At 32.8% G+C, this 28,000-nt stretch overlaps 1 protein-coding gene across 2 annotated transcripts; it reads right to left on the bottom strand.

The window, feature by feature from the left end:
- Positions 1–23,623, bottom strand: LOC134252167 (GTP cyclohydrolase 1-like). Of its 2 annotated transcripts, none has more exons than XM_062734604.1 (6): positions 23,038–23,623; positions 17,839–17,948; positions 17,461–17,516; positions 6,711–6,763; positions 1,904–1,988; positions 1–1,063 (listed from the first exon to the last, which is right to left on the bottom strand). In XM_062734604.1, exons 1-6 carry the CDS (start codon positions 23,387–23,389, stop codon positions 940–942), a joined length of 780 nt encoding a protein of 259 aa, XP_062590588.1. In that variant the 5' UTR covers positions 23,390–23,623; the 3' UTR covers positions 1–939. The 2 variants fall into 2 exon arrangements, with proteins under 2 accessions (XP_062590588.1, XP_062590589.1); XM_062734605.1 differs by having other exon boundaries at positions 6,711–6,742.
- Between the last annotated feature and the right edge of the window lie 4,377 nt (positions 23,624–28,000).

Here is a 28,000-nt window from a genome sequence, read left to right as displayed (position 1 = left end):
ACCACATAAAATACTATTCTTATAAATTGTAAAATATACTCGTAAAATGCATTATTTGTGGGAAAGTGGGTGATGTACAGTACCGACCAGACTGCTTTGGGACCGCTTGGGACTGCTTTGTGTCAGGTTGGGTCTGGTCGGTACTGTATTATGCATAAAAACGTTCGTCACAGTTCAATTTGATTTGAGTATGTAAAGTACCAACATGCTTTTAACATCCTTTCAGGAGCTCAAGATCGTTTTGGGGAAAGATAATTTTCTAAATTCCAAATATTTAAAGATTTTAACATGTTTAAAACTAGGGATGTTAAATCCGTCAATTTTTGATAATCGGTAAACTTTACTCGGACGATTTTCCAATCGCGTACCGGGTACTCGGTATAATTGTAAAATATATGTTAATTTAACTGAGACTAGTTAAGCCCTGATTAACCCCATCATTGATTTTTTTTTTACATTTACATGTAAATGCCTGTAACAAACATCAAGTCAAACGAAATCAATTTCTTGTTCTAAATTTATAAAAAAAATTAACCGGGTTATCGTTAAAACATACCCACTGTATGAAATGACATAAATATACCTATGTAATAAACCAAAAATATTATGCAATAAAACAGAACAATTCTTTAAATTCTTAAGCATTCATCCCCCCTTTCCTAAATCACAAATGTTGAAAATAATCTTCAAAGAATTTACAAGATAACTATATAATATCCTTCTTAAATAAGCCCACAAATAATTATACATTTGGAAAGGAACATTTTTGTAAAATACATACAGTATATAAAATGTAAAATAAAACTGTTCAAAAGCCACCATGTAATATTTCTTTTTTTTCAAGGAATGTCGAGAAATCTTGGAATACAGACACAATATGCTAGCATAGCAACATAATTTTTTTGTCTGCATTGACGACAATTTTTAACTCCTCCATTATCACCTGATGAGAGAGAGGAATTCCTCACGGGTTTTCGGATCCTCTCGGAAGACACCCAGCATCGTACTTGTCACAGTCTTACTGTTTATTTTCTGTACCCCACGCATGACCATACACATATGTCTGCAAAACGGTCAAATACCAGAAATTCATAAATGGTTCAAAACTGTTATACATAAAAATAGAAGTCAAGCAAGGTACTCATAGCCTCCCTAGCAACTTCCACACCTGCATATTCTACGGCAAACCAAGATAACAATAAGCTTAATATACTTACATATTTAGCTTCCATTACAACTCCTAATCCTGAAGTCTGTACGGCTAACAAGGATTATTATTAACCATTAATATACTTATTTAGCTTCTATAAAAATCCTACTCCTGCAGGCTAACCAGGATAAGCATTAGCTATTCATAGCTTCTGTAACAATTTCTACTCTTGCAGGCTGTGCTGCTAACCGGGACACCATAAGCTATTTAATTAATATACTTAGTTCCATGGCTTCTATAACAAATTCTACTCCTGCAGGCTGTACTGCTAACCAGAATAACCATAAGCTATTAATATACTCAGTTCCATGGCTTCTATAACTACAGATAACCATAAGCTATTCATGGCTTCTATAACAAATTCTACTCCTGCAGACTTACTGCTAACCAGAATAACCATAAGCTATCAATATACTCAGCTCCATGGCTTCTATAACTACAGATAAGCATTAGCTATTCATAGCTTCTATAACAATTTCTACTCCTGCAGGCTGTACTGCTAACCAGAATAACCATAAGCTATTTATATACTCAGTTCCATGGCTTCATTAACAATTTCTACTCCTGCAGGCTGTATGGCTAATCAAAACAACCATAAGCTCTTAATATACTTAATTCCATGTCTTCTATAACAATGTCTACTCCTGCAGGCTGTGCCTAACCAAGATAACTATAATCTTTTAATAAACTTACGTAGCTTCTATAACAACTCCCACTCCCGCAGGCTGCACAGCTTCTGTGAGTGCCACAGCAATCTGCTTCGTCAGTCTTTCCTGAACTAAAAATTGGGGGAAAATAAATTTGAACACTGTTTGTAAAACATCAAATTGATGATTTCTAGCAGGGTAGCAATTAACTAAAAAGAAAAATTTAGCATCCTTTAATACTAGTATAGCCTATAACTGTTTTCAATGAAATATTAATAATATCCATTGTAAATACTAGTATTCCAATACATGTACAAATACATATTTTGTCATGAAGCTGGCATATGGAAATTATACAAATATAAATGAGGAAATATGGAAAGTGTTATGAAATTTAGATATGCATAAAAATACAGAGTATATAATTGTAGATACACAAGGATACATGAAAAGTTTTTAAAGTAGACGTACCACCTCTCTAGAGCATCCACTCTAATGATGCTGAATAACTGTCTACATTGATATGATTAAAAAGCACTCATTTTTGAAGCAACATGATTAAACAGTATACAGTTTTGTAGAAATGCAAGGTACAAGGGGTATTGTCATCCAGATGTTGATTTTTCAGCTGTATAACAGGGACTTTGATGATGGCTCGGATTCATTCACAACCAGAAGCAAATGTAAAAATTATTACAAACTGTAAAGGAAAGGCAACACTCTTTGTAGCAGTAGAGGGAGAGCTTGTGCTTTGGGTAAGTCAGAGGGTTTAAGGACAGATGATACAAACAAAAAAATGGATGCCTGGATTTATATATTTTTCGTTTTTAAAATGATGCAAATAATAAATTTCTAGAATATTAAGAAATTGTAAACCTTCTGTGATGTTCAAAATTATACCTTTCTAAAACCATCCTTTATATTCTATACAAATATTTTTTGACATGAAATTGTGTTGTGCACAATAAAAAATTAAAAACACTATATATATGTTGGCTCATTAAAACATCCTCACAGTTGTTACCTTAAAATTTTTAACAAAAGTTTGTTTGTATCATCTGTCCTTAAAAAGACTAAAGAGTCAGAACCCAGAACTTCAAAGTGGTTTTTAAAAGAGTCAGAACCTAAATCTGACAAGTTTACTGAGTATTTCAAAGTGGTTGGTCAAAAATAAAAATGGAAAGAACTGTTTTGACATGTAGGTTGTGCTGTGCACAATTATCATGTTAATGTCACACCCTATGGCCATACTGTAGATCACTTAAATTAAAATAAAAGGACACCTTATGACATTTAAAGAATTTTCATTGACATGTTTATTAAGAAACAAAATTTTCACGAAATGTGATCACTGCTCTATATAATTTCAAAATCTGCTATATAATACGCGAGATAGAAATTTTTAAGAGTTTTATATTCACACTACATGATCATTCCATCCACACCCTAACTCCATAACTGCTGATCCATGGGCCATGAATTTTTAGAAAGCTCAAAACTTTAATTCATGTATTTCAATCATAACATCAGTTTGACTTCTTGAAGTCCAGAAGTAAAGAAGGAGATTTCAAGAGATATAGCACTAAATTTGACGGTTTTATCCCAGTCCCTCTGGCCCCAAGATGGCAGGCATCATGTACTTAAATTTTTACCCTTTTATATCCATTGATTCTTTTTGCAAAAATTGGTTGAAATGGGTTCAGTGTTTCAAGAGCAGAATGTAAATATGTTTAAAAATGTATGAAATATATATAAAAAAAACCATTACAGTCATGTAGCAATGGGTCACCTAAATGACTTTCTTGACCTAATATCAAAAGGGAAATAAGAGGTCCATGGATCTTGAAGGTCACTTATCATGAACTTCTCTGGTTTTGACCAACAATGCCTTGCCATTGACTTTATGAATCTTATGATCATGCATGAATTTTTGGATTTAGTAACTAGTGTACTCTTTGTTGATCACTTTCACATTACATAAAAATTGCCTCGTATGCACTAAAGAGGGAAATGTTGTGATTTTCACTATTTTATGGTATACACAACCTAATTGTTTAATCATGTAAAAACCATAAATACATGTAGATAATTATCCTGCTCTTAAAATTTGTGAAAAAAGTTTGTCTGCTGGATGTTCAGAAGTTTATGCACTTTTTAAAAATTGCATGAATATTGCTTCGCTGGCCTACTCCTTCTGGCTGAAATTCAAACTTTTATTTATCTTTACCAATAGATGCTACATTGAAATAGCTGAAATTTGTATTGACTGATTTTAGAAGAAGCTGAAAATTAATTTTTTTATAATCAATTAACACCTCAAATGCATGTGAGACAAGAACAGATAACAAGAAAGCACCAAAATCACTCAGGTACTCTTAAAATAAAACAAAAGATACTGTTAACGTATTATATTTGGAGTGTATGATATTTGGCGGAAATTGAATTTTCAACAAGTTGGCATAGATTTGATTTAGCGCTTTTTGAATGTGCGTTACATAAACCTTTATACACAAAGCCTTTAGCGATGTACTTCATTTAGCGGAGGCTGCTTTCCGCGAAAGGCGCTAATAAGAATACACAGCCAAATGTAATACGTTTACAGTATGTTTGTGAAACATTAATGCGTCCTCCTGCCAAATAATTTGAATTTTTCTAGGTCCAAGGGCATAACTCTTGTCAAAAATTGCTCATCATACCCAAACCAAAAATTTGACCTGGAAATCCTTATGATAAAAGTGTATACCAAATATCATACCCAAAACAAAACTTGGCCTAGAAAAATCTGTATATCAAATTTCATTTCAGTATGTGCAACCACTGCAAAGAAAATGAACAGAAACTTGGTGGACTGACAGACAGACAGCAGCAAAGCAATATGCCCTCCATTCTTCGAAGGGGGCCATATCAATAATACAGTATAAAGGTATCATGTACCGGTACATGTATTAGAAATGAAAAAAATATACTGTTAAGAGGAAGGATTGGTATATCTTGAAAGAAAGAATACTATTCTAATCTTGGATAATGCTAAGTTAATCCTCATGCTAGGGTGTCATTAAAAATTTTAAAAGTAGAGAGCAAGTCAAACTTGGCAAAAGGTCAAATACTCATATATGAGTATTGAAACTATTTTTCCATGCTCTGTTGACATTATAAATGTCTTTTCATGCTTTTTTTTTCTTACAGACCTAAAGCCTTTCTCAAGAAAATAATCTAGCAAGCTCTCTTCACTCACTTATTTTAGGTGAACATACTCATGCTCCAATATTTTCAAACGATTTTAAAATAACTTTAAAACAAAATTTTTATTAAAATATCATTTGAATTTTTTTTAATAAAATGGGTTTCCAAAATGCATTAAATATTCAAATACTTCTAATTATGCAATAAAATGCACTAATATATTAGTAAGCAATGGGTTTTCTATGTACTTTTAAAAATAATTACCATTTCACATTTGAAGATTATACCAGACACCTAAAATTTGATATGAAATACAATTGGCCATCTCTTATTCTAAATTTTGGTTATTAACAATTTTAACATAGATCATCAGCAAATATTTCTGCAATATTTTTCACCATAAAATGACAACCGCAAACTACATAACCTTCTTCACTATATACATGTATAAGTTGTAAATGTATCATATTTGGCATGTATGATATTTGACTGAAATTAATTTTTCAACAAGTAAGCTAAGATTTGATATAGTGCTATCTGAACGTGCTACATATTAATGTATGATATACAAGACATTAACGATGTACTTGATTTAGCGGAGTCTGCTTTCCGCCAAAATCCACTTAATAGAATACACCCCTAAATGTAACACATTTACAGTATAACATCAGCAATTATTTTTTCCTAGAAACTAAGTCACAGGTTACTAAAGGACATAAATTTGTCCAATATTTAATTTTCATGAATTTAGAAAGGAACATTTTTGCTTCAGAAAATACAGAGTACTAGCTTTAGATATATCATGCTATAACTATCAGATACACTGGTTTCTTTTATGTGAATATTCAAGTAAGATTGGTGGCATCATATAGTTTCTAAAACAGGAAGTATATATCCAAAATTTAATGACAAGGTAACTTTGACATATACTTCTTTGTGGTCTCTGTGCATAATGTCAATCAAAATCAATTCTTGTGTCAATAAAAATAATATTAAATTTTAACTTTTTTTATATACATTGTATATCCTCAGCATGAAATCTCTGACTCGTACATATTATAGATCTTACTTGAGCATTATCTATAAAGGACTTATCAAAATTTATGAAATCTACCATACTTCCTGATGAAATTGAAATACTGGTCCAATCAAGAGGAATTGATTTTTGCTTATTTTCTTGCCGATATGTCTGCATGAACTGTTTGATTTAAGTTAACCTTAGATCCATGCTCAATTTACAAATGCTTATAGAATGTTTGCCAATACAGGTATTACTTTAGCTAATTCAGTAGTGTCAAAACTTCAACTTGTAACACAAAAGTCTGTTTTTTTTTGCACGTACAATTGTGAATTCAATTGAAATTTAGTTATTCTTAGCAAGTAAAATCATTTATATACAACATAATATCAGCAAATGTTGTAATAAACATCAGTTGTCACTCAGGATTTTTTAAAAATGGGCTGCAGTTTTGGCTAAGTATTGAAAGAGTGTTAACTGATGCATTTTTATGTCCTATGGGTAAAATTCTACGTCAGTAATTAATAGTTTGCACTGAAATCCCTTTAATAGGCAAAAGTTTTAATAATGTGAGTCTCAGTTCACTCAAAGATATAAAATGATCATCTACTAGGAATTTTTAAATCTATAAACAAATTTAAATCAAGTTTACCTTGTAGTCTTCTACTGAATACCTCAACGATTCTGGAGAAGATAGAACATACCCTAAATTAACAATCAATCTTTTTGAAATAATGATTCAAGTTTACATACATATCAAAAAATGATTAATTGCAAAGTGAAACATTTTTATAATCCAGAAATAAAATGAAACTGCCATCATCTGAATATTCTATGCTTTCAAATTATTTTTATATTAATTAATTTGTAAATACAGTGTATTTCAAAGGTAACGGATAAATGAAATCAAAATTATATTTAATTATACATACGAGGGTTGATCCAAAAGTTCGTGGAATTTCTTCATATTTATTCAATTTTAAGTGGAATCGGTTGAACATTTCAAATGAAAACATAGACACTTGATGAATATTTTAAGTTAAAAAACATTTAAAATATCTTTGATAGTAACTCTATGACAGTTGCCATAGAAACGGTTGTTTGGAAATGCGGGGGAGACTTTAACGCATTTACTATCATTTTAATTCTTAATACGTGAAATGAGAGTTAAACCGCCCTATGTGGTGTATAAAATGAAAATTTTGTCATTATTACGATTGCTTGATCTTTTATAAACCTTTGTGTGAGAGTTTTACTGATTTTACTGGATATTTAGTTTATAAGTTGATAATTTATTGTTCACCTTTAAGTTGTTAGACAACGTCAAAGTTTGGTCATGTCATACCTTTTGTGAAAATCCAAGGATCACTCTATCTTAAACGCGTATATTATTGACATAGGCTTGGGGAAAATGTATTTAATAGCCATTCTCTGTAACCACTTAAACTTCGTTGCCACGCATGGTCACCGATTTTGATGAAACTTCACCCATGCTTAGTACTTAAGAGCCATTCTCTGTAATGACTTGAATTTTTATATAGGAGCTGTGGCACGCATAGTCTCAGAATTTCTCCAAACTCTCTATGATAAAAGTTATTGATACCCTAAACTGAAATCAGGCAAAAATTGGTTGCTATGTTTTCTAGTTACCATGGCAACATGTCTTAAAGTTCGAAAAATGGCATTTTTTAACATATTTAGAGCCCCATAGTTAACATTTGCGGCAAAGCAAACAATTGGCAATGACTGTTTCCAAAAGTTGAAAGTCAGATGTCTCAAATACATGATAAACATGTTTGGTAAATCAGCTATTATATACGTTACTATGGTAACAAAGTATTCAAAAGTAAAAAAAATTCATTGAATTTTATAAAGTCATACGCGTAAAAGTAAAAAGCAATTATAGGATGAAATGTGTCCAAATAATGGAAAAAAGAGCCTTGAAACATATACCAAGAACAAAATATGATATTTCATTTTGGATGGCAATGGTTGCCAAGGTTTTTTTTTACCACAGAGAGCCTTCAAAGTAGCACTCTGTATGTTTAAATCTGATCCTATCTTTTAAAAAAGCACATTTCCTCATAACTAATGATCAATTTTCAAAGATGTTGGTGTGCTCCTAGTTTTCCCATTTAAAAAAAATCAGATTAGATTCTTTAAATAGAGCATTGCTATGGAAATAAGCAGAAAATATATGGGTAAAAAACCTGAAAAATATTTTCTTTCCTTGGATACGTACCCTTAAATGTAGATTCCCAAAACTTTTATGATTGATATTTATTAACAGCTAACCTGACTTTTAATTTTGACTATCATCCAATCTCTAAGTGGATGCAAGAAATTGGCACACAGGGTTTAATATTGATATAAAGTTCACAAAATCGAACATTTTCCCTTCTTGGTAACCATAGCAACAATGTTGTTTTCTTCATCAAATTTTATCAATATATGATATTCAACTTCAGTTCTAACAGATAAGTACTATTCAAGCTGAGTCCTTTAATTTGTATCTTGATTATATGGCAATTTAATTCTTAATGCAGCGAAAAAATTTCACTTTTAAGCACTGGTACTTTGTTTCCATGGTAACACTGCAAAGTAGCAATTATACCCAATTTTTCTTACGGTTTTGGTGTTGCAAGGTCCTAAGGATGCAAATTTGCAAGTCTTGAATTTTTATGTTTTTCCTCAAGACAGTAGCATTAACCCAATCTTAGTTACTGGTTTTGCATGGTTACACTGTGTTCCCATGGCAACCATAAAAGTTATTTATTGAATAATATTGCTTATACTTATATACTTAAGGTCAAACATTTTCATTATTTTTCTTAAGTCGTTGATTGAGTTTGAGCATGTAACACCTACCATTAGTGAATATGGAGCGTTTTTCAGCATATTTCAGCATTTTAAATGTATTCCAAATGTACCCTTGGTTACCACTTACTTAGAGATATATTCTAAACAGTTTCTTTACAGTATAAGTGACATCAAGGTGTCATGTTTTTGTGAGAATGGTTTGTTTGCCTTTTCTAGTATTTATTAAGCCACAGTCAAGATTTAAAGTGGTTGAAAATTTCGATTTTTCAATTTTTTCCGGCTGTTGCCATAGCAACCGAGATACTTAGCAACGAACTTTTGTTTGATATTTGTTTCTGGTGTCAATTACTAAGCATGGGTGAAGTTTCATCAAAATCGGTGACCATGCGTGGCAACGAAGTTTAAGTAGTTACAGAGAATGGCTATTAACACCAGAAACAAATATCAAACAAAATTCGTTGCTAAGTGTCTCGGTTGCTATGGCAACAGCCGGAAAAGTTTGAAAAATCGAGATTTTCAGCCACTTTAAATCCAGACTGTGGCTTAATAAAAACTAGAAAAAGCAAACAAACCATTCTAACAAAAACATGACACCTTGATGTCACTTATACTGTAAAAAAACTGTTTAGAATATATCTCTAAGTAAGTGGTAACCAAGGGTACATTTGGAATACATTTAAAATGCTGAAATATGCTAAAAAACACTCCATATTCACTAATGGTAGGTTTTACATGCTAAAACCCAATCATCGACTTAAGAAAAACAATGAAAATGTTTGACCTTAATTATATAAGTATAAGCAATATCATTCTTTAAATAAATTTTATGGTTGCCATGGTAACACAGTGTAACTATGCAAAACCAGTAACTAAGATTGGGTTAATGCTACTATTTTGAGGAAAAACATGAAAATTCAAGACTGGCAAATATGCATCCTTAGGACCTTGCAACACCAAAACCATAAGAAAAATTGGGTAACATTGCTACTTTGTAGTGTTACCATGGAAACAAAGTACCAGTTCTTAAAAGTGAATTATTTTTCACTGCATTAAGAATTAAATTGCCATATAATCAAGAAACAAATTATAGGACTCAGCTTGAATAGTACTTATCTGTTAGAACTGAAGTTGAAGTCACGGGACACTGAGCGGGGTGGACGTGTTTTCACCGCTCCCTGTCAATTTGACCGTTCGCTCTATTTGCGAGTTACATATCCAAAATATTTAACCGAACTTTTGTGAAAAGAGGTTTCGGTGTGATTTGGATGTGATTTGGATGTTTTTTTTTGTGTTTATTTGGTGTTTTCATGGGATATAATTCGTTTAAATCGACGAGAGCTTAGATCTGCGTGAGTACGTACTCAGTCCTCAATGTGTCGATGTGTATATCTTCTGTGTATATAGTAACTTACCTGTGAATACCTGTGAATGCGTTAGTGTTTGAACATTTTTCTTGCTTTATTTATATTGCAAAATGGCACAATTGCTAAAACCCGTGTACATAAAGGATAGTGATCTACCCAAAGAGGAAAACGAACGTATATCAAACTTTGATATTCTCGATGCTGTCAGTCACAGTGTCGATGCCGATGCGATTAAATGCATACAACTTGATAGAAACCTATGGAGAATCTATCTCAATGACAAACAAAACAGGGATTCTGTTTTACTTGATGGTTTCGACTTCAAGAACCTTCATATTGATGTCTACGACACAAATCCTTACGCTGCTGGGCTTGAGAACCCTAGTGACGAGGCTCTAAAAGTCACCATTTGCGGAGTTCCGTTGTCAGTAGACGACAGTGCTATACTCGAAATGCTTACAAAACTAGGTGCTCGCCCAAAAAGTGATTTGAAATACGAGAAAATCAGAAACCCCTCAAATAACAAAATGACAAATGTGTTAAACGGAAATCGCTTCATATATGTCGAGCCACTTACGTGTAAACCTCTTCCAAGGTTTAGCTACTGCGCTGGCCTCAAATGTAAAATCCTACATCGTGGACAAGAATCTGAGAAGCCCCCACTAGCTTGTACAAAATGCTGGGAGAGTGATCACCATGCCCGTAACTGCCCGAATGAAAAAAGGTGTGCTGCCTGTAAATCGCCAGGACATGAACCGGGCTCGGAAATCTGTCCGAAATATATAGAAAATCAAAAGAATGTTGTGAATATTCAAGGAGAAAAAAATGTCTTATCAAATTTCTATCCTTGTGATCTCAAGGTTTTTGGCGAAAATTTCAAATCTGCAGAACAGGCGTACCAGCTCACAAAAGCTGTCCGCACCGGTAATCTTGTTGCAGCCGAAAGGATACGTGATACCAAGTCAGCTCTACAGTGCAAGCTTATAGGCAATACAGTCACTAGTACCCCTGAATGGAGAAAAGACGCAGATGACGTCATGGAGCAAATCTTGTGCGCTAAGATAGATCAGCTCAAAGATATGAAAGATCTTCTTACGTCCTCCAGACCCGATACAACGTTCTCCCATTCCGTTTACGACCTGTACTGGGGTACCGGTTTGGACGCCTTGAAAACAGCACACACTGATCCGGATGCGTGGCCTGGGCAGAACAAGTTCGGAAAGATGATCCAGCGACTTGCGGACAAGTTACGTAAAACCAAACAGCGCTCTGTTTCCCTTCCAAGAGGCAGGAAAAACAGACAACAAGGTATTGAAAACTTTATAAATAAATAACTTGATGTGCCTGACATTTATTTTCGATGGCTTCAGTTAAATATGTATCTCTGAACTGTAGAGGTTTAAATGACTATAAAAAAAGAGTAATTTTATATGATTGGTTAAACGACAGTAATTGTGATATCGCCTGTTTACAAGAAACTCATTTTGTATTAGAAAGAGAATATATGTATAACTCTAGGTGGAATGGTACATCCTTTCACTGTTTTTCTGCATCGTCACATAGCAAAGGTGTTTCAATTCTAATTAATGCAAAATTTCATTTTAAACTCATAAATCAGCATAAATCAGCAGACGGTAGAATGATACTGTTAAACATTGAGCATGATAGTAGAATTATTACAATTGTAAATATTTATGCACCGAATACCGAAAATTGCAGAGTTGACTTTTTTAGGAAAATGTCTAAGTGGATTTCAAAATATTGTATGAATGACGATAATATTATTCTACTTGGTGATTTTAATTGTGATATTTTAAAAGATAACGACAGAAGTTCAAATATTTTGAAGAAATTACATTTTCATTTTGATCTTGGTGATTTGTGGAAAACTTTAAAAACAGATAAAAATGGTTTTACTTGGTGTGACGGAAATAACACTCCAAAAAGTAGAATAGACTATGTTTTTCTAACAAAAAATTTTTGTTACAAGCCAGAAAATATATACTTGCGTAGGCCACCATCGGTCTCAAATACAAGGATGAGTGACCATATTGCCATTATATTTAAATGTGAAATTTCTTCGAATAGTAGGGGAAAAGGATATTGGAAGTTAAATACATCTGTGCTTCTTGAATCAAGCTATTGCGAAATGATAAATTCTTTTTTAACGAACTTACCAGATGATATCAAATTAGAGGAAAATCCGAAAACTAAATGGGAACTGATTAAATTAAAAATAAAAAATCTAAGCATAAAATATTGTAAGGAAAAAAGTAGAAACACAAAACAAAAAATACTAAAATTAGAAAACGAACTTGAGCAAATTGAGAATCAACATCATATAAATATCAACATGTTACACAAAAAAGAATTAGAAAATGAACTCGATAAACTATATGAAAACAAGGCAAAAGGAGCACAAATAAGATCAAGAGCTAAATGGATAGACGAAGGAGAAAAAAATTCATCTTACTTCTTAAGACTTGAAAATAAACATCAGTCTAAAAACGTTATTAATAAAATTACAAATGCTGGTACTACTTTTGTAAACACAAATGAAATTTTAAATCAGTTGTGTACTTTTTATGAAAATTTATACTCTTCAAACGATGTACCAAGTGAAAGTATCCAATCATATCTAGAACAAACAAATATAATATCTATTATGTCAGAGGAAGATAAAAAAGATTGTGAAAAATTTCCCACTCTGCAAGAATTTTCAGAGGCAGTGCTTGGAATGAAAAATAATAAATCACCAGGTCTAGATGGCCTGCCTGTCGAGTTTTATAAAATATTTTGGAAAAACATTCGTTATTTTTTGTTCGAAGCCATATCTAAAATATATATCGACGAAGAGCTTACCTCAACACAGAAGTGTTCAGTGCTCTCCCTTATACACAAAAAAGGTGAATTAGATAAGTTAGAAAATTACCGACCAATTAGCCTCACTAATTGTGATTACAAGATAATTGCATTTGTTTTTGCGAAAAGACTACAAAAAGTGATAGACGGATTAATAAGTAGAAATCAATCAGGTTATATAAAAGGACGATATATTGGTAACAATGCGAGACTGATTCTTGATATATTTGAATATTGTGAAAACACGGATACGGATGGTGTACTTTTATTTGCCGATTTTCAAAAAGCATTTGATTCAATCGAATGGAATTTTTTATTCAAAACATTAGAAAAATTCAATTTCGGTGAAAATTTTATTAAATGGATAAAAATTTTATATACAAATCCGCAATTCACTATAAAAAACAATGGATGGATTTCGAGAAAGTGCAATATGAAAAGAGGAATACGTCAAGGTTGTCCGGTTTCAGCATTATTATTTTTATTTGCAATGGAAGTTCTAAATGAAAACATAAACAGTTCAGATTTAGTTAGAGGTTTTAAACATGAAAACATGGAAAATGAAATAAAATGCATACAGCATGCAGATGACAGTACCTTTCCCTTAAAGGATATAAAGTCTTTGAAAAATGCCATAAAAATAATTGAAAAATTTGGAAATGTATCAGGAACCAAACTTAACTTATCAAAAACAGAATGTATCTTACTGGGGAAGCTAAAAAACATGTTTAAAGATAATACATACGTAGGAAATGTTAAGATCAATATAAATACTGTAAAATGTCTTGGAATTTATATTGGACACAACAAAATAGAGTGTAATGAAAAAAACTGGCTATGTAAAATGAAAGAGTTTGAAAAAATTCTGGACTCTTGGAGAAAAAGGAAATTAACTATTTTCGGAAAGAGTCAGATTATTAACTCCTTAAATTATTTCTAAACTTTTATATATGGCAACTATACTTGAAAACCCAGATCAGGAAATTATAAAGAAGGTAAATAAAATAATTTTCTCTTTTATATGGGGAAAAAAAGAAAGAATCAAGCGTAAAACTCTTATCAGGAAAATATCAGAAGGGGGGATAGGTATTACCGACTTTGAAACCAAAATTAAAGCCTTAAAGGCATCATGGGTTACCAAACTTGTTCAATTAAACAACGATTCAAACAAACTGTTAAGTGCTTGTTTAAGAAGATGTAATATAGATATCCCTTATTTGTTGAATACAAATATAACTAAAATACAAGACTTTAAAATTAAATGTCTCCCACTGTTTTATAAAGAAGTAATATGTGCATTCAATGAATGTAAACAAAATAATCAGGAAAAATTCCAGTTACAGAATATATGGTTTAACAAAAAGATAACTTATAAAGAAAAACCACTTTATCTTTCAAACTGGATCAAAAGTGGTTTTAAATATGTTAATGATCTATTTAATGACCAAGGGTTTAAAACAATAAATGAAATTAAAGAAAAATTAATATGTTCCCAAAACTACCTTTGTGAATATATGATTGTGAAAAGTGCATTTAAAAAACATATTCCAGAAATAAACCTACAATGTAAAGCAAATAAATGTAATCCACAGCTTCGCTTCAACTTTCAAGGACATTTTGAAAATGTTGAGGGCAAAAAATCTAAATACTTCTACAATATTCTGTTAAAGAAAGCATCAAAAAATCCTATAATGGAAAGATTTTGGGATGAGAAATTTAAGATTGATGATTACCACTTATGGGAAAATATTTACATGGAAAAGGTCAAAAGAATATTTGATAAGAATGTGTCTGAGTTCAATTTTAAATTAATGCATAACTTACTGACCTGTAATAAGTATGTTAGTAAATGGAAAAAAGACTTAAATGTAAACTGTTCGAATTGTAATGTAGAAGAGGACATTAAGCACCTCATTTTTGATTGCTGTATAGTAAAACCAATTTGGAGTAAAATAACATTGCTTTTAAACATAGATGTGTCATGGAAAGTTATAGTCATTGGTTTTCCAACGTATTGTAATAAAAATACCTTCATTTTAAACAATACATTGTCCCTCATTGCCTTCAAAATATATAAATATAAAATGAAATGTAGACTTTTAAATGAGGATGTGACTAGTGAGGGTTTATTGTGTTTCTTAAAAAATGCACTTGCTCAGTTCTATTTCATAACAAAGTTATCAAAAACTATTGTATGTAATTTTGATATCATCAGAGAACTGTCAGAAAAATTATGAAATTATATATTATATATTGATCCAAAGGTGACCTGGCCTTTGGGGACTACTTTCGTAGGGGGAAAAGTGGACTCTTGTGCGTTGGTGTCCCCCTACGACTATTTCTTATGTCTGTTTTTTTCCTTAATGCTATATGTACATGAAAATCTATAAAGTACAAGTATGTGGAATATTGTATTTTTTATATATACAAATAACTGTATTTTTTTTTTCAATAGTTCTAGAATGTACTTACTCAGTACAAGTATGTGGAATATTGTATTATTTATATATACAAATAACTGTATTTTTTCAATGGCTATATTTTATTGAAGTTTGGACATCTGAATACATGTATATCAAAAATCAAATTTAATTAATTATTTCTATCTGATCCAGGGAGCCCCTGGCACCCCAGGTGAAGATATATTAGGAGGGCCTCCGCGGAGGTATTACCTCCAATTTTTTTTTGTTAATTATTATTGAAATAAAAAAAATAAAAAAAAAAAAAAAAAAAAAAAAAAAAGAACTGAAGTTGAATATCATATATTGATAAAAGTTGATGAAGAAAACAACACTGTTGCTATGGTAACCAAGAAGGGAAAATGTTCGATTTTGTGAACTTTATATCAATATTAAACCCTGTGTGCCAACTTCTTGCATCCACTTAGAGATTGGATGATAGTCAAAATTAAAAGTCAGGTTAGCTGTTAATAAATATCAATCATAAAAGTTTTGGGAATCTACATTTAAGGGTATGTATCCAAGGAAAGAAAATATTTTTCAGGTTTTTAAGCATATATTTTCTGCTTATCTCCATAGCAACACTCTATTTAAAGAATCTAATCTGATTTTTTTCAAATGGGAAAATTAGGAGCACACCAACACCCTTAAAAATTGATCATTAGTTATGAGGAAATGTGCTTTTTTAAAAGATAGGATCAGATTTAAACAAACAGAGTGTTACTTTGAAGGCTCTCCGTGGTGTAAAAACCTTGGCAACCATTGCCAACCAAAATGAAATATCATATTTTGTTCTTGGTATATGTTTCAAGGCTCTTTTTTGTATTATTTGGTCTTATTTCATCCTATAATTGCTTTTTATTTTTACGTGTATGACTTTATATAATTCAATGAATATTTTTTTTTACTTTTGAATACTTTGTTACCATAGTAACGTATGTAATAGCTGATTTACCAAACATGTTTATCATGCATTTGAGACATCTGACCTTCAACTTTTGGAAACAGTCATTGCCAATTGTTTGCTTTGCCGCAAATGTTAACTATGGGGCTCTAAACATGTTAAAAAATGCCATTTTTCGAACTTAAAGACATGTTGCCATGGTAACTATAAAACATAGCAACCAATTTTTGCCTGATTTAAGTTTAGGGTATCAATGACTTTTATCATAGAAAGTTTGGAGAAATTCTGAGACTATGCGTGCCACAGCTCCTATATAAAATTTCAAATCATTACAGAGAATGCCTCTTAATTACTGGTTTTCCAGAGGCATATGAAATTTAAGAAAAAATAGAACTTCCATGGACGTTGATTAAAGGTGTGGTCGCTTTTTGGAGGCTCTGTTTTTAGTGCATATCCCCTTAGACAAATTAAAAGCATTAATGGACGTTGTCGGCTGTCACACTGTTCTTGACACTGCTACTGAAATTGGAACATCATACTGGTATGGAAAGATGAGTAGTAATTTGAAATATGAGGAAAAAATGAAGAGAAGTTGGTGGGAGATGATATCCAGGCTTTTTTCTTGAGAAAAAAAAATGGAGGAGAGGGCAGGATTTTATAGAATTATGTATTCAAATTGAACATTAGGGTGAGATGCTTCTACATGTATATTGTGCCGTGACGTATCTAACTTGACGTTACATCGAAGTCTCCCCAAGGTTTCACAACTATCCATTTTGAGAAAGCTCGTGTGACCTTATTGGTAATTGGAATGTGGTGAAATTTTCCAATATTGTTGCATTATGACTCTATATTATAAATATGCCTGTTGATTGTTTTCATGAAATCATGATAAAATTTTAGAAAGAAATTCCACGAACTTTTTGATCAACCCTCGTACATGTTTATGCAGAAAACGTTACTTAATTCAAACAAAGAAGCAGGAGAAATTACCTAGCTAGTTTACTTAGACCAAGAACCCGCTTGTTTGGCAAATATCCTATGGACACCTGAAAAGAGACATAGGTTTTAATGACAATTTATTGTACAGTCAGTTGATTCCTTTTATGGATTACACAGGAAAATATTGTATGTTCACACCTGAAAATAATACTGTAACTATTTATTCTTGAGAATTTCACTCTTGTCTAAAGTACATTGTATTCCTTAGAGTACATAGAGCAATATAGTCACAATACTTGAAAATTTTGTCTTGCATATAAAAATTAAATAATATTATCTCATGAAAATTAAAGAAGTCACAAAAATTAAAATATAAGGATCCTCTGTATACACTTTACAGTGCTGAATATAAAATAATGGCATACTGACCTTCCCCATAAAAGGCACCATATGATGTTCACACAAAGAAAACATCTCTATATCCTTCACTATCACCATTTCATCATGGTCCTCATCAAATATGGCATCATTCAAAATATCTGCAATAAAATATTCATAAATAACAGCATGAATAAGAACCTTATGAGCATTGTTTATTGGCTTTTAGATGACATTACCTTTGAGTTTGGGCTGATTGCTCTTTTTTTAAAATAATGATCAGTCACAAACTAACTTGAATAAAAAGCAAAAACATAAACTTTACAATTTATTGTTCAGTTATCCCTAAACTTAACTACAGCAATATTTCTTTCTTTTTTATATATTTTTGTTGATACTACGTGGTTTATTTGGGGCATATTGAGTTTTTGCCCTGTCCATCCTTCTGTCTGTCTGCTTGACAAACAAAATCTTTATCCTATAATTGTCATATATATTCATATTTCACATGTATATTTCTTGTGACAAGATCTTACCTTAGGTCCAAACTGTTTTTACCTTTTTTTTGACCTTGAAGTTTGACTAACTTTTGAAAAACTTGTATCTTTAATTGCCATAACTTTTGAATTGTGAGCCTACTTAAAATGTGTATTTCATGTTCCAGAGTTGGGCATCATTATTTTTACCATTTGACTCTGACCTCACGTAGAACTCTGGCATCAAAACTTTTAATACATTGCACTGGGTGTGGCCATAAGTCTTTCCTTTAATGATATCATAAAAAATTAAAATTGTTCAGTTTAATAAGAGTCAGATTTTTACAGAGTTTTTGTGTGAATTTTTTTGATTTCAGTAATTGTGATAAAAAGCTTGAACAATACAAGTTGAAAAGATTTGTTGTCATTAATTTTGATGTAAACGCTAATTGACAAATTGAAAATTGTCTGAATTTTCAAACAAAAAGTCGCCAACGCAGGCAATTATACATAAAATGCTTCTATTGCAAAATAAATACATCCTCCTCAAAAATCAATAGGTTTTACTGGGAGTGATCAGATGAAAGTCACAAAATGATTGCCCTAAATCAAGACTGTCTAATTTTCCTGAGCCAGAAAAAACCATTTAACTTGAGACTAAATCAAAGCCAAATGTTTTTGCATATGTCATCACAAGTGACGCAACATGGAAAATTGTACATATATAGAACCATCCCTCACTCATTATCCAAACAGATCTTACCCAATATCCCATTCACAAAAAAAAATTGGCATTGATATCAATACTTTTGTTAAGTTAAATAGAATCAATATTGTCCATCTAAATCGTCATGACTTGGATGTTGATTTTTGTCCCTGACTCCCTGGCTTTCAGCCTCTTCTGAATGGCTTTACATCAATGAATATTGATGTTCTCCCACTGATTTCCTAAACCTTTCTGTTTTGCAATCACATTCCCTATTACTTGTGTAAATTGCCAATATGTATAGATAGCTGGAACCCAAAGCAATTAGCCTTGGACACTTGTATTCTTAATGCCAGTGAACTTCCGTTTTTGTACTGAAAATACCAGACATTTTAGATGTCCTCAGAAAGAAACTGACCATACACTGAATATAGATGACATCTTTCCAAACATTGGAAGAATGAATTAATTGATCACCTTTGAATTAGAAAAAAGTTCAGCTTTTACATTAAATATTGCAGTGTATGTATAACCCTTAAAGATTTAATTTAGCATTGAGGTTCTATTATTGGCATACACTCAAGGTAATTAAGCTACTGCAAAATGATTGATTCAAGATGGCAATAAAACATTTCATTGACAAGTCATTTTAGAAATAGGGTTTTCATAACTCCATAGTCAGTGCACCGTGCCATGGTAGCTTAGTTGGTAGAGCACTAGCTCCTTGATCTGAAGGTTTTGTGTTTAAGTGTTAAAGTCAGTTGTAATACATGTGTAAGAATGAACTGTTCCTTCGTCAAATACTCATCACTTTCAATTGGAAGTTTTGGGTTATTTGGATGGAACCGTTAAAAATTGAGACCAAGTGTCATGGTGAGCAATATGGCACAAGTAGAGAATCTGCACTGCTTGATGGTTACAAGTGTCGAGTAAAGGTCTAAGTTCATGCAGGCCCGTAGGAAGAAATTTCAGTTGGGGGGAGGGCACAGCCAAACATTTTCAGCTGGGGGGCAATATCATCCAACAAATCCTTAAAAAGCAAAAAAAGTTTTCAGTTTTTATTGAGGGGGCACAAGCATATAAGTACTTAAGTTTTCTATAAGTATCGGCAAAATTATTGAGGGGCACACCGAGGAAAGAATTAATGTAAAAAGAGACTTCTTAGATGGTTTCAGCAATTTTGGGCAAGTGATGGGTATAATGTACGTATGATCAGCAGAACACAAGAAGGCCAAAAGATGGGAAGTTGGATGGAAATGTTCAATGGTGTCACTGTCTGATGTCAAAAAGGACAGACAGTTAGAACAAGATGTGAAAGAGCAAGAGCCATCTTATGCATAAAATGGCCCTGTACTTATATCAATTAATTAACTATCACCCTCTTTCCCATTTCATATATCAAAATAAAGTAGACACTTAGTGCTTTCATTTTCTATTAAAAAAATTTCGTTTTTAGAATCCAGATATTGGAAAACAGGTTTGAGAAATTGCAATGTTCTTCAAATTTGCAGAAAACAGGCGTATTTGACTACCTTCAGCAAATAATTAAAATATGAGCACAGCCCACGATCCAAAAAATAAAACATGTTTTTTGATTTTCAGAAACAGAGCTTTCATTATGCATTTGCAAATTTTGGATCAGGGGTTGTGCTCTATATGAAATATTGAAAAAATGCTTCAACTTTAGGTCATTTTCAAAGGAATTTACAGGATATGAGGAAAATGACACATTTTATGACGTCATAATGCATTGACGAGATGGGAAATTACGTCACAATTAATAGATACGTGGTCACCAAGACTCCAAGTGATAAATACTGCATTTGCAGCCTAAACTGATCGGTTTTGATTTTTCAGAAATTCTCAGGGCCAAATAAGGCCCAACGTGGCTCTTGCTCTTTGAAGTTTGTTTTATGCTACTCACTCATGCTGAAAAAAATTTGACAGAGGACTTGTAATCATGAAAAGAGTGAGTGTATGAAGAGTACCAAGAATTCTTAAAGAAAGCGTAATTTGTGAACGTGTTCGTGAAATCTCAAGTATTTTTTAATGAAACGAAGGGAAACATTTAAAAGTATATGTATACTTAAGGAATCACTGTCTAGTTAAGAGAGTATGCCAGGGACATCAACAATAGTGGGAAACATGGGATAATTTGCATAACGGGCAAAGCCCGTTATGCTAAAATTAACCCATATTTCCCACTATAGTTGATGTCCCTGGCATACTCTCCTAACTAGACAGTGATTCCTTATATTTTCATTTCATAGTGAAATAAAATGGTAGATTTAGACTTTAGAAATGTAGACATAGACTTAAATTACACGAGGACTTCCATGCCAATTTCAGTAGTCCTCGCCAAATGACGTCAAACACCTAGGCAGCCGCACGAGATTTACATGCACATTTTGCCTCCTTTAGCGTCAGACACAGAGACAGATGCGCACGAGATTTGCATGCATTTTAGGCCTCCTTAGCTCCTGACCTATCGACCTGCCTAATTTACATTCCGGCAGAATTATCAAGAAATAAACTCCGACAACTTTCAAAGAGTTATCGCAGAGAAAAAAAATTAGAAATGGAAATATGATGGTGTGTATCCATCATATACCATTAACGCACATTGCATGTATAATAATCAGATAGTTTAGAAAGTATAAACCATATTAATTTGAATTTTTCAGGTCTGAATTGAAATAACTATAGCTTTCATCATTTATAATTCTGTTGTTTTACATCAACTTTTATCAATTTTATCAAAGTTGTTGCAGACTTTTGGATCGACCCTTATGAAAATCACATGATATCAGTTCTTATGTTTATTGTACAGATGTAAAGCAGAGCTGCCAACATTCTGAAATAACAAATAGTAAGGCGAGGTCTACGGACCACCTAGGCCCTCTGCCGCTGATGTTGTTTTGTAAATGAACATGCAATTTGAGGCATGTTTCTATTCTGTTTACTTTAAAACACTGACGTGAATGTGATTGGCCTTCTAAAACCGAAACGATGATACAAGCAGGCGTTGTAAGAATAATGAATATATTATAATTGTAGAAACTATATAGACTGCCAGCTATGAAAATACGGGTATTATAAACTTTGAACGAAAAAAAACTGCAATCGGAAGAATATAGAGAGAAATCGTAAGGCGTATTTTAGACGCTGATTTCGTACGCCTTACGCCAAAATCGTAAGGGTTGGCAGCTCTGGTAAAGTTGTGACATTACTTTTGGATCACGGCCCCTTAAATGTAATTATCACATATCAGTTTTTATGTTTATTGTACAGGTGTAGCTAAGTTAAACCAATAAATGCTTTTTAACAGCTCCCCTGACAAAACTGATAAACCTATTCACTGAATTCATTTTATTTCTCCTTATAACAATACTATACTACATGTATTAAATTACAAACTTTTGTTTTTCACAGTTCTCGTACATTTAATTAATTATCATGTACCCTGTCAATAATAACTGATATTCGATAATGTCAAAATAATAATATAACCAAGAAAGCGTCATGGTGAACCCAGCATGAAATTTTAAATAAATGCCGTTATGCTGTACAGTAAAACACACATATAATGAATTGACACTTACTGCTAATTAGGTGATTTTAATTTCCTATGGCTTAAGTATTTGTGATTTGTGAACTTAATTAACAAATATAATGAATGTTTGTAATAAAACAAAATATTTGTACCAATGGCACTTCGTTATAATAAAGTTGTTTTACTGTAAGAGAACGGAAAAATAATATGCATTTTTTCCCCGCAATAAGTAATTGTTATCTTATATATCTTCTAATTCTTTAATTTTTGTTTTTTTCTTAATATTAGTCTATAAGATAAGATAAGATAAGATATGTTTTATTACTAATTCAGTGCCCAAAAATATGAGCATTAAAGAGAACTATATAGTCTATATATAGAGTAAAACAGAAATAAATATGCAAATATTAATCAAAATAAACTTTGTAACATTATTATTATTATCCACCGTCTCTTAAAATCATAACAATATTGTTAAGAAACAGGATGAAGGAAATTGTTAAAATTTTACTCACCATTCATACTCTCTCTGTATCCCTTTGTGAAAAACATCAGAGCTTTTGCTGCCCTTTCTGGGGTTTTCAGAAGACCTGCTCTTGTAGGATCTTCGCCTACACCACAAAGAATGTCTTTGTAGCTGCTGGACAATTTTTCCTGGAGAAGTTTTTCTGAACTCTGTTTATCCATGACATTCTTGGAAGTTTCGCGATGCGGATCTGCCTGCTTTTTCATATCTCCAGAGTCTTGTGTAGAGAAAGAAGTAAGCAACGATTTCACAGAATTTTCCCTCTCTGCAGCAAAGTCAAAGCAATTCTGTTGATTTTCTTGATATCCTGATTTGGTCGCTAGTAAGTGAGTGTCCCCCATATCAAGCACTTATATATTTGACAACAGTTGTGAACAGCTGATGATAATCGATTCGAAACGAACGCGCTAAATCCTTGCTCTGGTCTTTAATGCTGCGCTCACAGGAAAGCAAGTAGTTGACTTCAATTAACACAATATGAATATACAACCAATTCCGATATGCATTAGCGTGACCGCATTGTCGTCACCAAGTACGCGCAAATTAAACACCTACCCAGACCCTCCCCCTTCTTGATATCGGAAATACCGTAAAAGTTGAAACCTTAAAGAACAGAACAATGTTTTCCGCATTACTTAAGTTGAACGAAGTCCACATCAACATTGACCGAGAAACCAAAAGGACGAAGGACTTGTAGTAGAAAAAACAAAAAATAAAAAAATGAACATTTCTGGCTGAGGATAAACCAACAAAACTACCGAAGTCAAATTCAACAAGTGAAGATGTTGTTTGTGAAATACTGATGCCCCTGAATGGTGGGACATGCAGCTTATAGCGAGAGGAATACTTCTGTTAAATATGAAAGCCATATAGTACTTACTGTTCAGAAGTTATGGCCAAGGTTTAATCTTTTTAAAAAGTGGGGTCAAACTCTAAGGTCAAGGTCAAAAACATTTATACCCATTAAAACTCTTGTCACATTGAATAAACATGTGAAGTATGAAAGCCCTAGAAACAATTGTTCAGAAGTTATGGCCAAGATTTGTTTTGTACTTTTTGTAAAAATGGGTCAGTAAAGGTCAAGAGGTCAAATTTGGTGGTACTCAAAGAAAGGTCTTGTCACAAGGAATACACCTATGAAATATGAAAGCCATATAGCAAGCTGTCAAAAGCTATTGGAAAGTTAAACAGACAAAGCAGACAAACAGATAGACAGACAAACAGCTAAACAGACGGACAGACACGGCAAACTTTATACCCCCGAATCTCAGACAGGGCAAACTTTATAACAACCCCCCTCCCCGAATCTTTGATTTCGAGGGGAATAGAAAATGTTATTTTTCAAACACTCATATGGTCCTACCAGTATAGGTTACATCATAGAAGCCGAGTAGTATTGATTATATCGTTTTCATGGGGCGTGGAAATCGAGGGCGCGGAGCGAAAAAATTGGCAGATCGAAAACTTATTGCATGATATGCAACGGAATTTCCAAAATATGAATGGGCTGCTATGAAAAAAAAATGTCAGAAGAATTAAAGGAACCTCGGTTTCTTTTAAGAAAAAAATGGACGATTTATCCCCTTTTGACCATCACGATGAATATCATTTCTAAGACCTTACTGCACAACGATAGGACACTTCAAATCACATACCAAAAAGTGATTAGCGCTGGGATATCATATTACAAAAAATGTTACAGGAGTTTAGGGAAACAAGTTTTAATGGATAAACCGACTTAATTTTGTTAACCAAAAATCTCCCTGGAAGAAAAAAAATATATATAAAAACTTAACCTTATAGCAAATCTTCAAGACACGCAAATTATTCCCAATGAGAGAGAGAGAGAGAGAGAGAGAGAGAGAGAGAGAGTTACCAGCCAGATAAAATCGCTTTTTCTATACCCTACCCCCGGGTCATAATAAAAATTTCAAAATCTTTTTTGTACATGTTAACATGTTTAAATCAACTTCAATCATATTTCAAAAGATGATACAGCTTCTGCCTGAAATGTGAAAAAATATTTTAAAGAAGAAGAAAGTTTTACGGACTGACCAGGTTCGTAAGGTAGGGCATAAAAATAAATTGACAATAGACACTTCAAAGACTCTCTTTCATTGCCTTAATATTATGTCTAATGGTATTTTGTGGCGAAAGTTGGGATAAATTGTTCTTATCCCGGTCCGACTGCCACTCTATTTTCTTTTTTCAAAACCCTCTCACCTTTTAAGCAGAAGCCAATTCATCTTTTGGGATTATAGTAGGCGGTGTCCTATTGTTGTGCATAACGTTTACTTTGGTTTTCATTTTTACCCTAAGATCGAAAAAGGACATTTTACCCTACAAACCCATGTTCCCAAAGCTCTTCTTACATTTTTTGGACCATGACTGTTGCTGTCCTTTAGAAGTGCAATAAGATTTCGAAATTTCATTTTCTCCTTAGTGATCTATCGAAAGTATAAAATACTATTTTTTAGGTCACCTGAGTAAACTCAGGTGACCTATTGCTATCCGTTTTCGTCTGTCGCCGTGCGTCGTTCGTAACATTTGAACATTTTCAGCTTCTTCTCTGAAACCGCTCAACCAATTTCAACCAATTTTGGCGTATGGCATACATGGGTAAAGGGGAACAAAAATTATGAATTTAATGGTCCCTGCCCCCCTGGGGCCTGGGGAGAAGGGCCAAAACAACTAGAATTAGTGCAATCTTTAAAAATCTTCTTCTTTACTCGTGGACATCAAGCAGTCAAACTGTTGGTACACTGTAAAAAATAACTAGTTAATGTCACGAAGAAAACTAGTAGATTCACTGTCCATACAATCACTACCTTAATAGTAGTTTTACCATATTATTGGTATATTTACTAGATAAGATTAGTAAATTTAGAGTTGATGAGTAACTTTCACTAGGTATCTAAGTATCTATACGACCCCCGCTCCACAACTCACTATCTTAACCAGAAAAGTGGAAGTTTACTAATCACGACCAACGCTTTACGAAACACACTAGTTAAATTCACTAGGTTTTTCTTTCAGTGTATGATTGTAATCAGCATTGAGTCCTCTACCAAAATTGTGAATTTCATGGCCCCAGGAACAGGGGTTCCAGTGCTAGGGCGGAGCTAAATAGATTATATAGTGAAAATGCTTAAATTCGTTGAAATTGTTCTTTTCTGCTAATGGGCATTAAATAAACTAACCAAGTGCATAGTTATGTTGAATAAGGCTGCCTCTTCCAAAATTGTGAATTTCATGGCCCCATGGTCAGAGGTTCTAGTGCTAGGGCAGGGCTATAAAGATTATATAGTGAAAATGCACTATTTCTTTGAAAATTTTCTTTTCTGGGCGTGGGTATTAAACTAATGAACTATGTACACAGGTAGGAGGAGGAAGGATGCCTCTTTGAGATTTGTGAATATCAGGGCCCCTGGGTTAGGGCTTCTTGTGTTAGGGCGGGGCTCTAATGTTTATATATAATGAAAATGCATGAATTCTTTGAAAATCTTTTTCTTTGTTTCTGGGTATTATGCCAGTGATCTAAGTACATATTCATAATGAAGAAAGCTGTCTTTTCCAAAATGGTTAATTTTCGGGCCCCTGGGTCAGAGGTATTTGGAGGGGGGGGGTACATAGTCTGAAAATGAATTAATGCTTTGAAATTTGGTATTAATCAACAATTTATGATGAAACAAAATTCATGATAAAATTTCTAAAATGTTTAAATATGTAGCCCCAGGGTCCGTGGTTCCTGTGGGATGGGGTGCACAACTGGTTACAAAGTGGAAATGCAGTTTCTCTTTGTTACTCTGATGTACCTCTGGGTATTAAATAAACAAAGTAAACACTTCAAGTGTGTAATTATGATAAGCAATGGTGCCTCTTTCAAAATTGTGAATTTCATGGCCTCTGGTTTAAAACATGAATCAAATTCAATTGTTGGAAAGTTGTTACAGGATACTCAGGTGACCTATAAGGCCCGTGGGCCTCTTGCATACAAAGACCGTGTTCATATATCTCCTCTTAAAATTTACGCAAAAAATAAAATGTTATTCTTGTCCTGAAGATGTTCAAAAGGGTTTTGATATTTTTCTTCACCGTTGGGACCTTTTGGTGTTTTTCAACAAAATCTATGTTGTAGAAGCCTTTGATTTTTTCTGTAGTACCCACATCATCTTCTGGATTTTGGTGATGTCCCACAGGTAGATGAACAATTTGGTTTCGAAAGTTGTGTCAACAGAAGAGGCTTTATATATAGCTTATCGTTTTTTTTTTTAAAAATTAAAATACTCCAATCCTCAGCCAGGAAGGATATCTGTACGTATTTAATTTAATTAAATTCAAAAAGTCTTAAAATGAAGCTTGAAAATTAAAATCTTTTCAAGCAACAGTACAGTGTCATTTCATACCTCTCAATGTGCTTCAATGTTCTTTGAAGTTCTCAGAAAGGTCTTATAAAAAGTTAGAAAAGTATTTAAAATTTTAGATTTCGAAGAAACCATAGATACCAATGTTTATTTCCATGATTTGGTCACGGTAATTACTGTATAAACGAGTAGGCAATAATAGGTAATTTAATATTCTTTAATTCTTTTTTTTCCTTATGCCATATGGCACATCAGACAGTATGACACAATAATACATGTGTCGCGAACTAATTGAATAACTTCCATAAAAGAAACAATATTTGGTTTCAGTGTTGATTATATTTTAAATTAGTCCTCTCCAATTTTAATGCACATCTGCCACTGTTCTGCTCATGCGCGAATCACGTGATATAGGCGGTCACGTGACCCCTTCCGTAGCGTTCTGTCACAAAAGCTGAAAGATTTTTCTGAGTTTTATATTTCTTTCCACGTAAGTTAAATTCTATAACAAGAACTATTAATTTGTCAGAAATGGTCAAATCTCGGCAACAGAATGGGTGGATAAGAATATCTTTTCCAAAAATAAGC

The sequence above is a fragment of the Saccostrea cucullata genome, unplaced genomic scaffold, assembly GCF_032062105.1.
Source record: "Saccostrea cucullata isolate Sc308-1 unplaced genomic scaffold, CSIRO_AGI_Scuc_v1 ctg1644, whole genome shotgun sequence".
Taxonomy (NCBI): Eukaryota; Metazoa; Mollusca; class Bivalvia; order Ostreida; family Ostreidae; genus Saccostrea; species Saccostrea cuccullata.
This window is presented reverse-complemented; position numbering and strand designations above follow the sequence as displayed.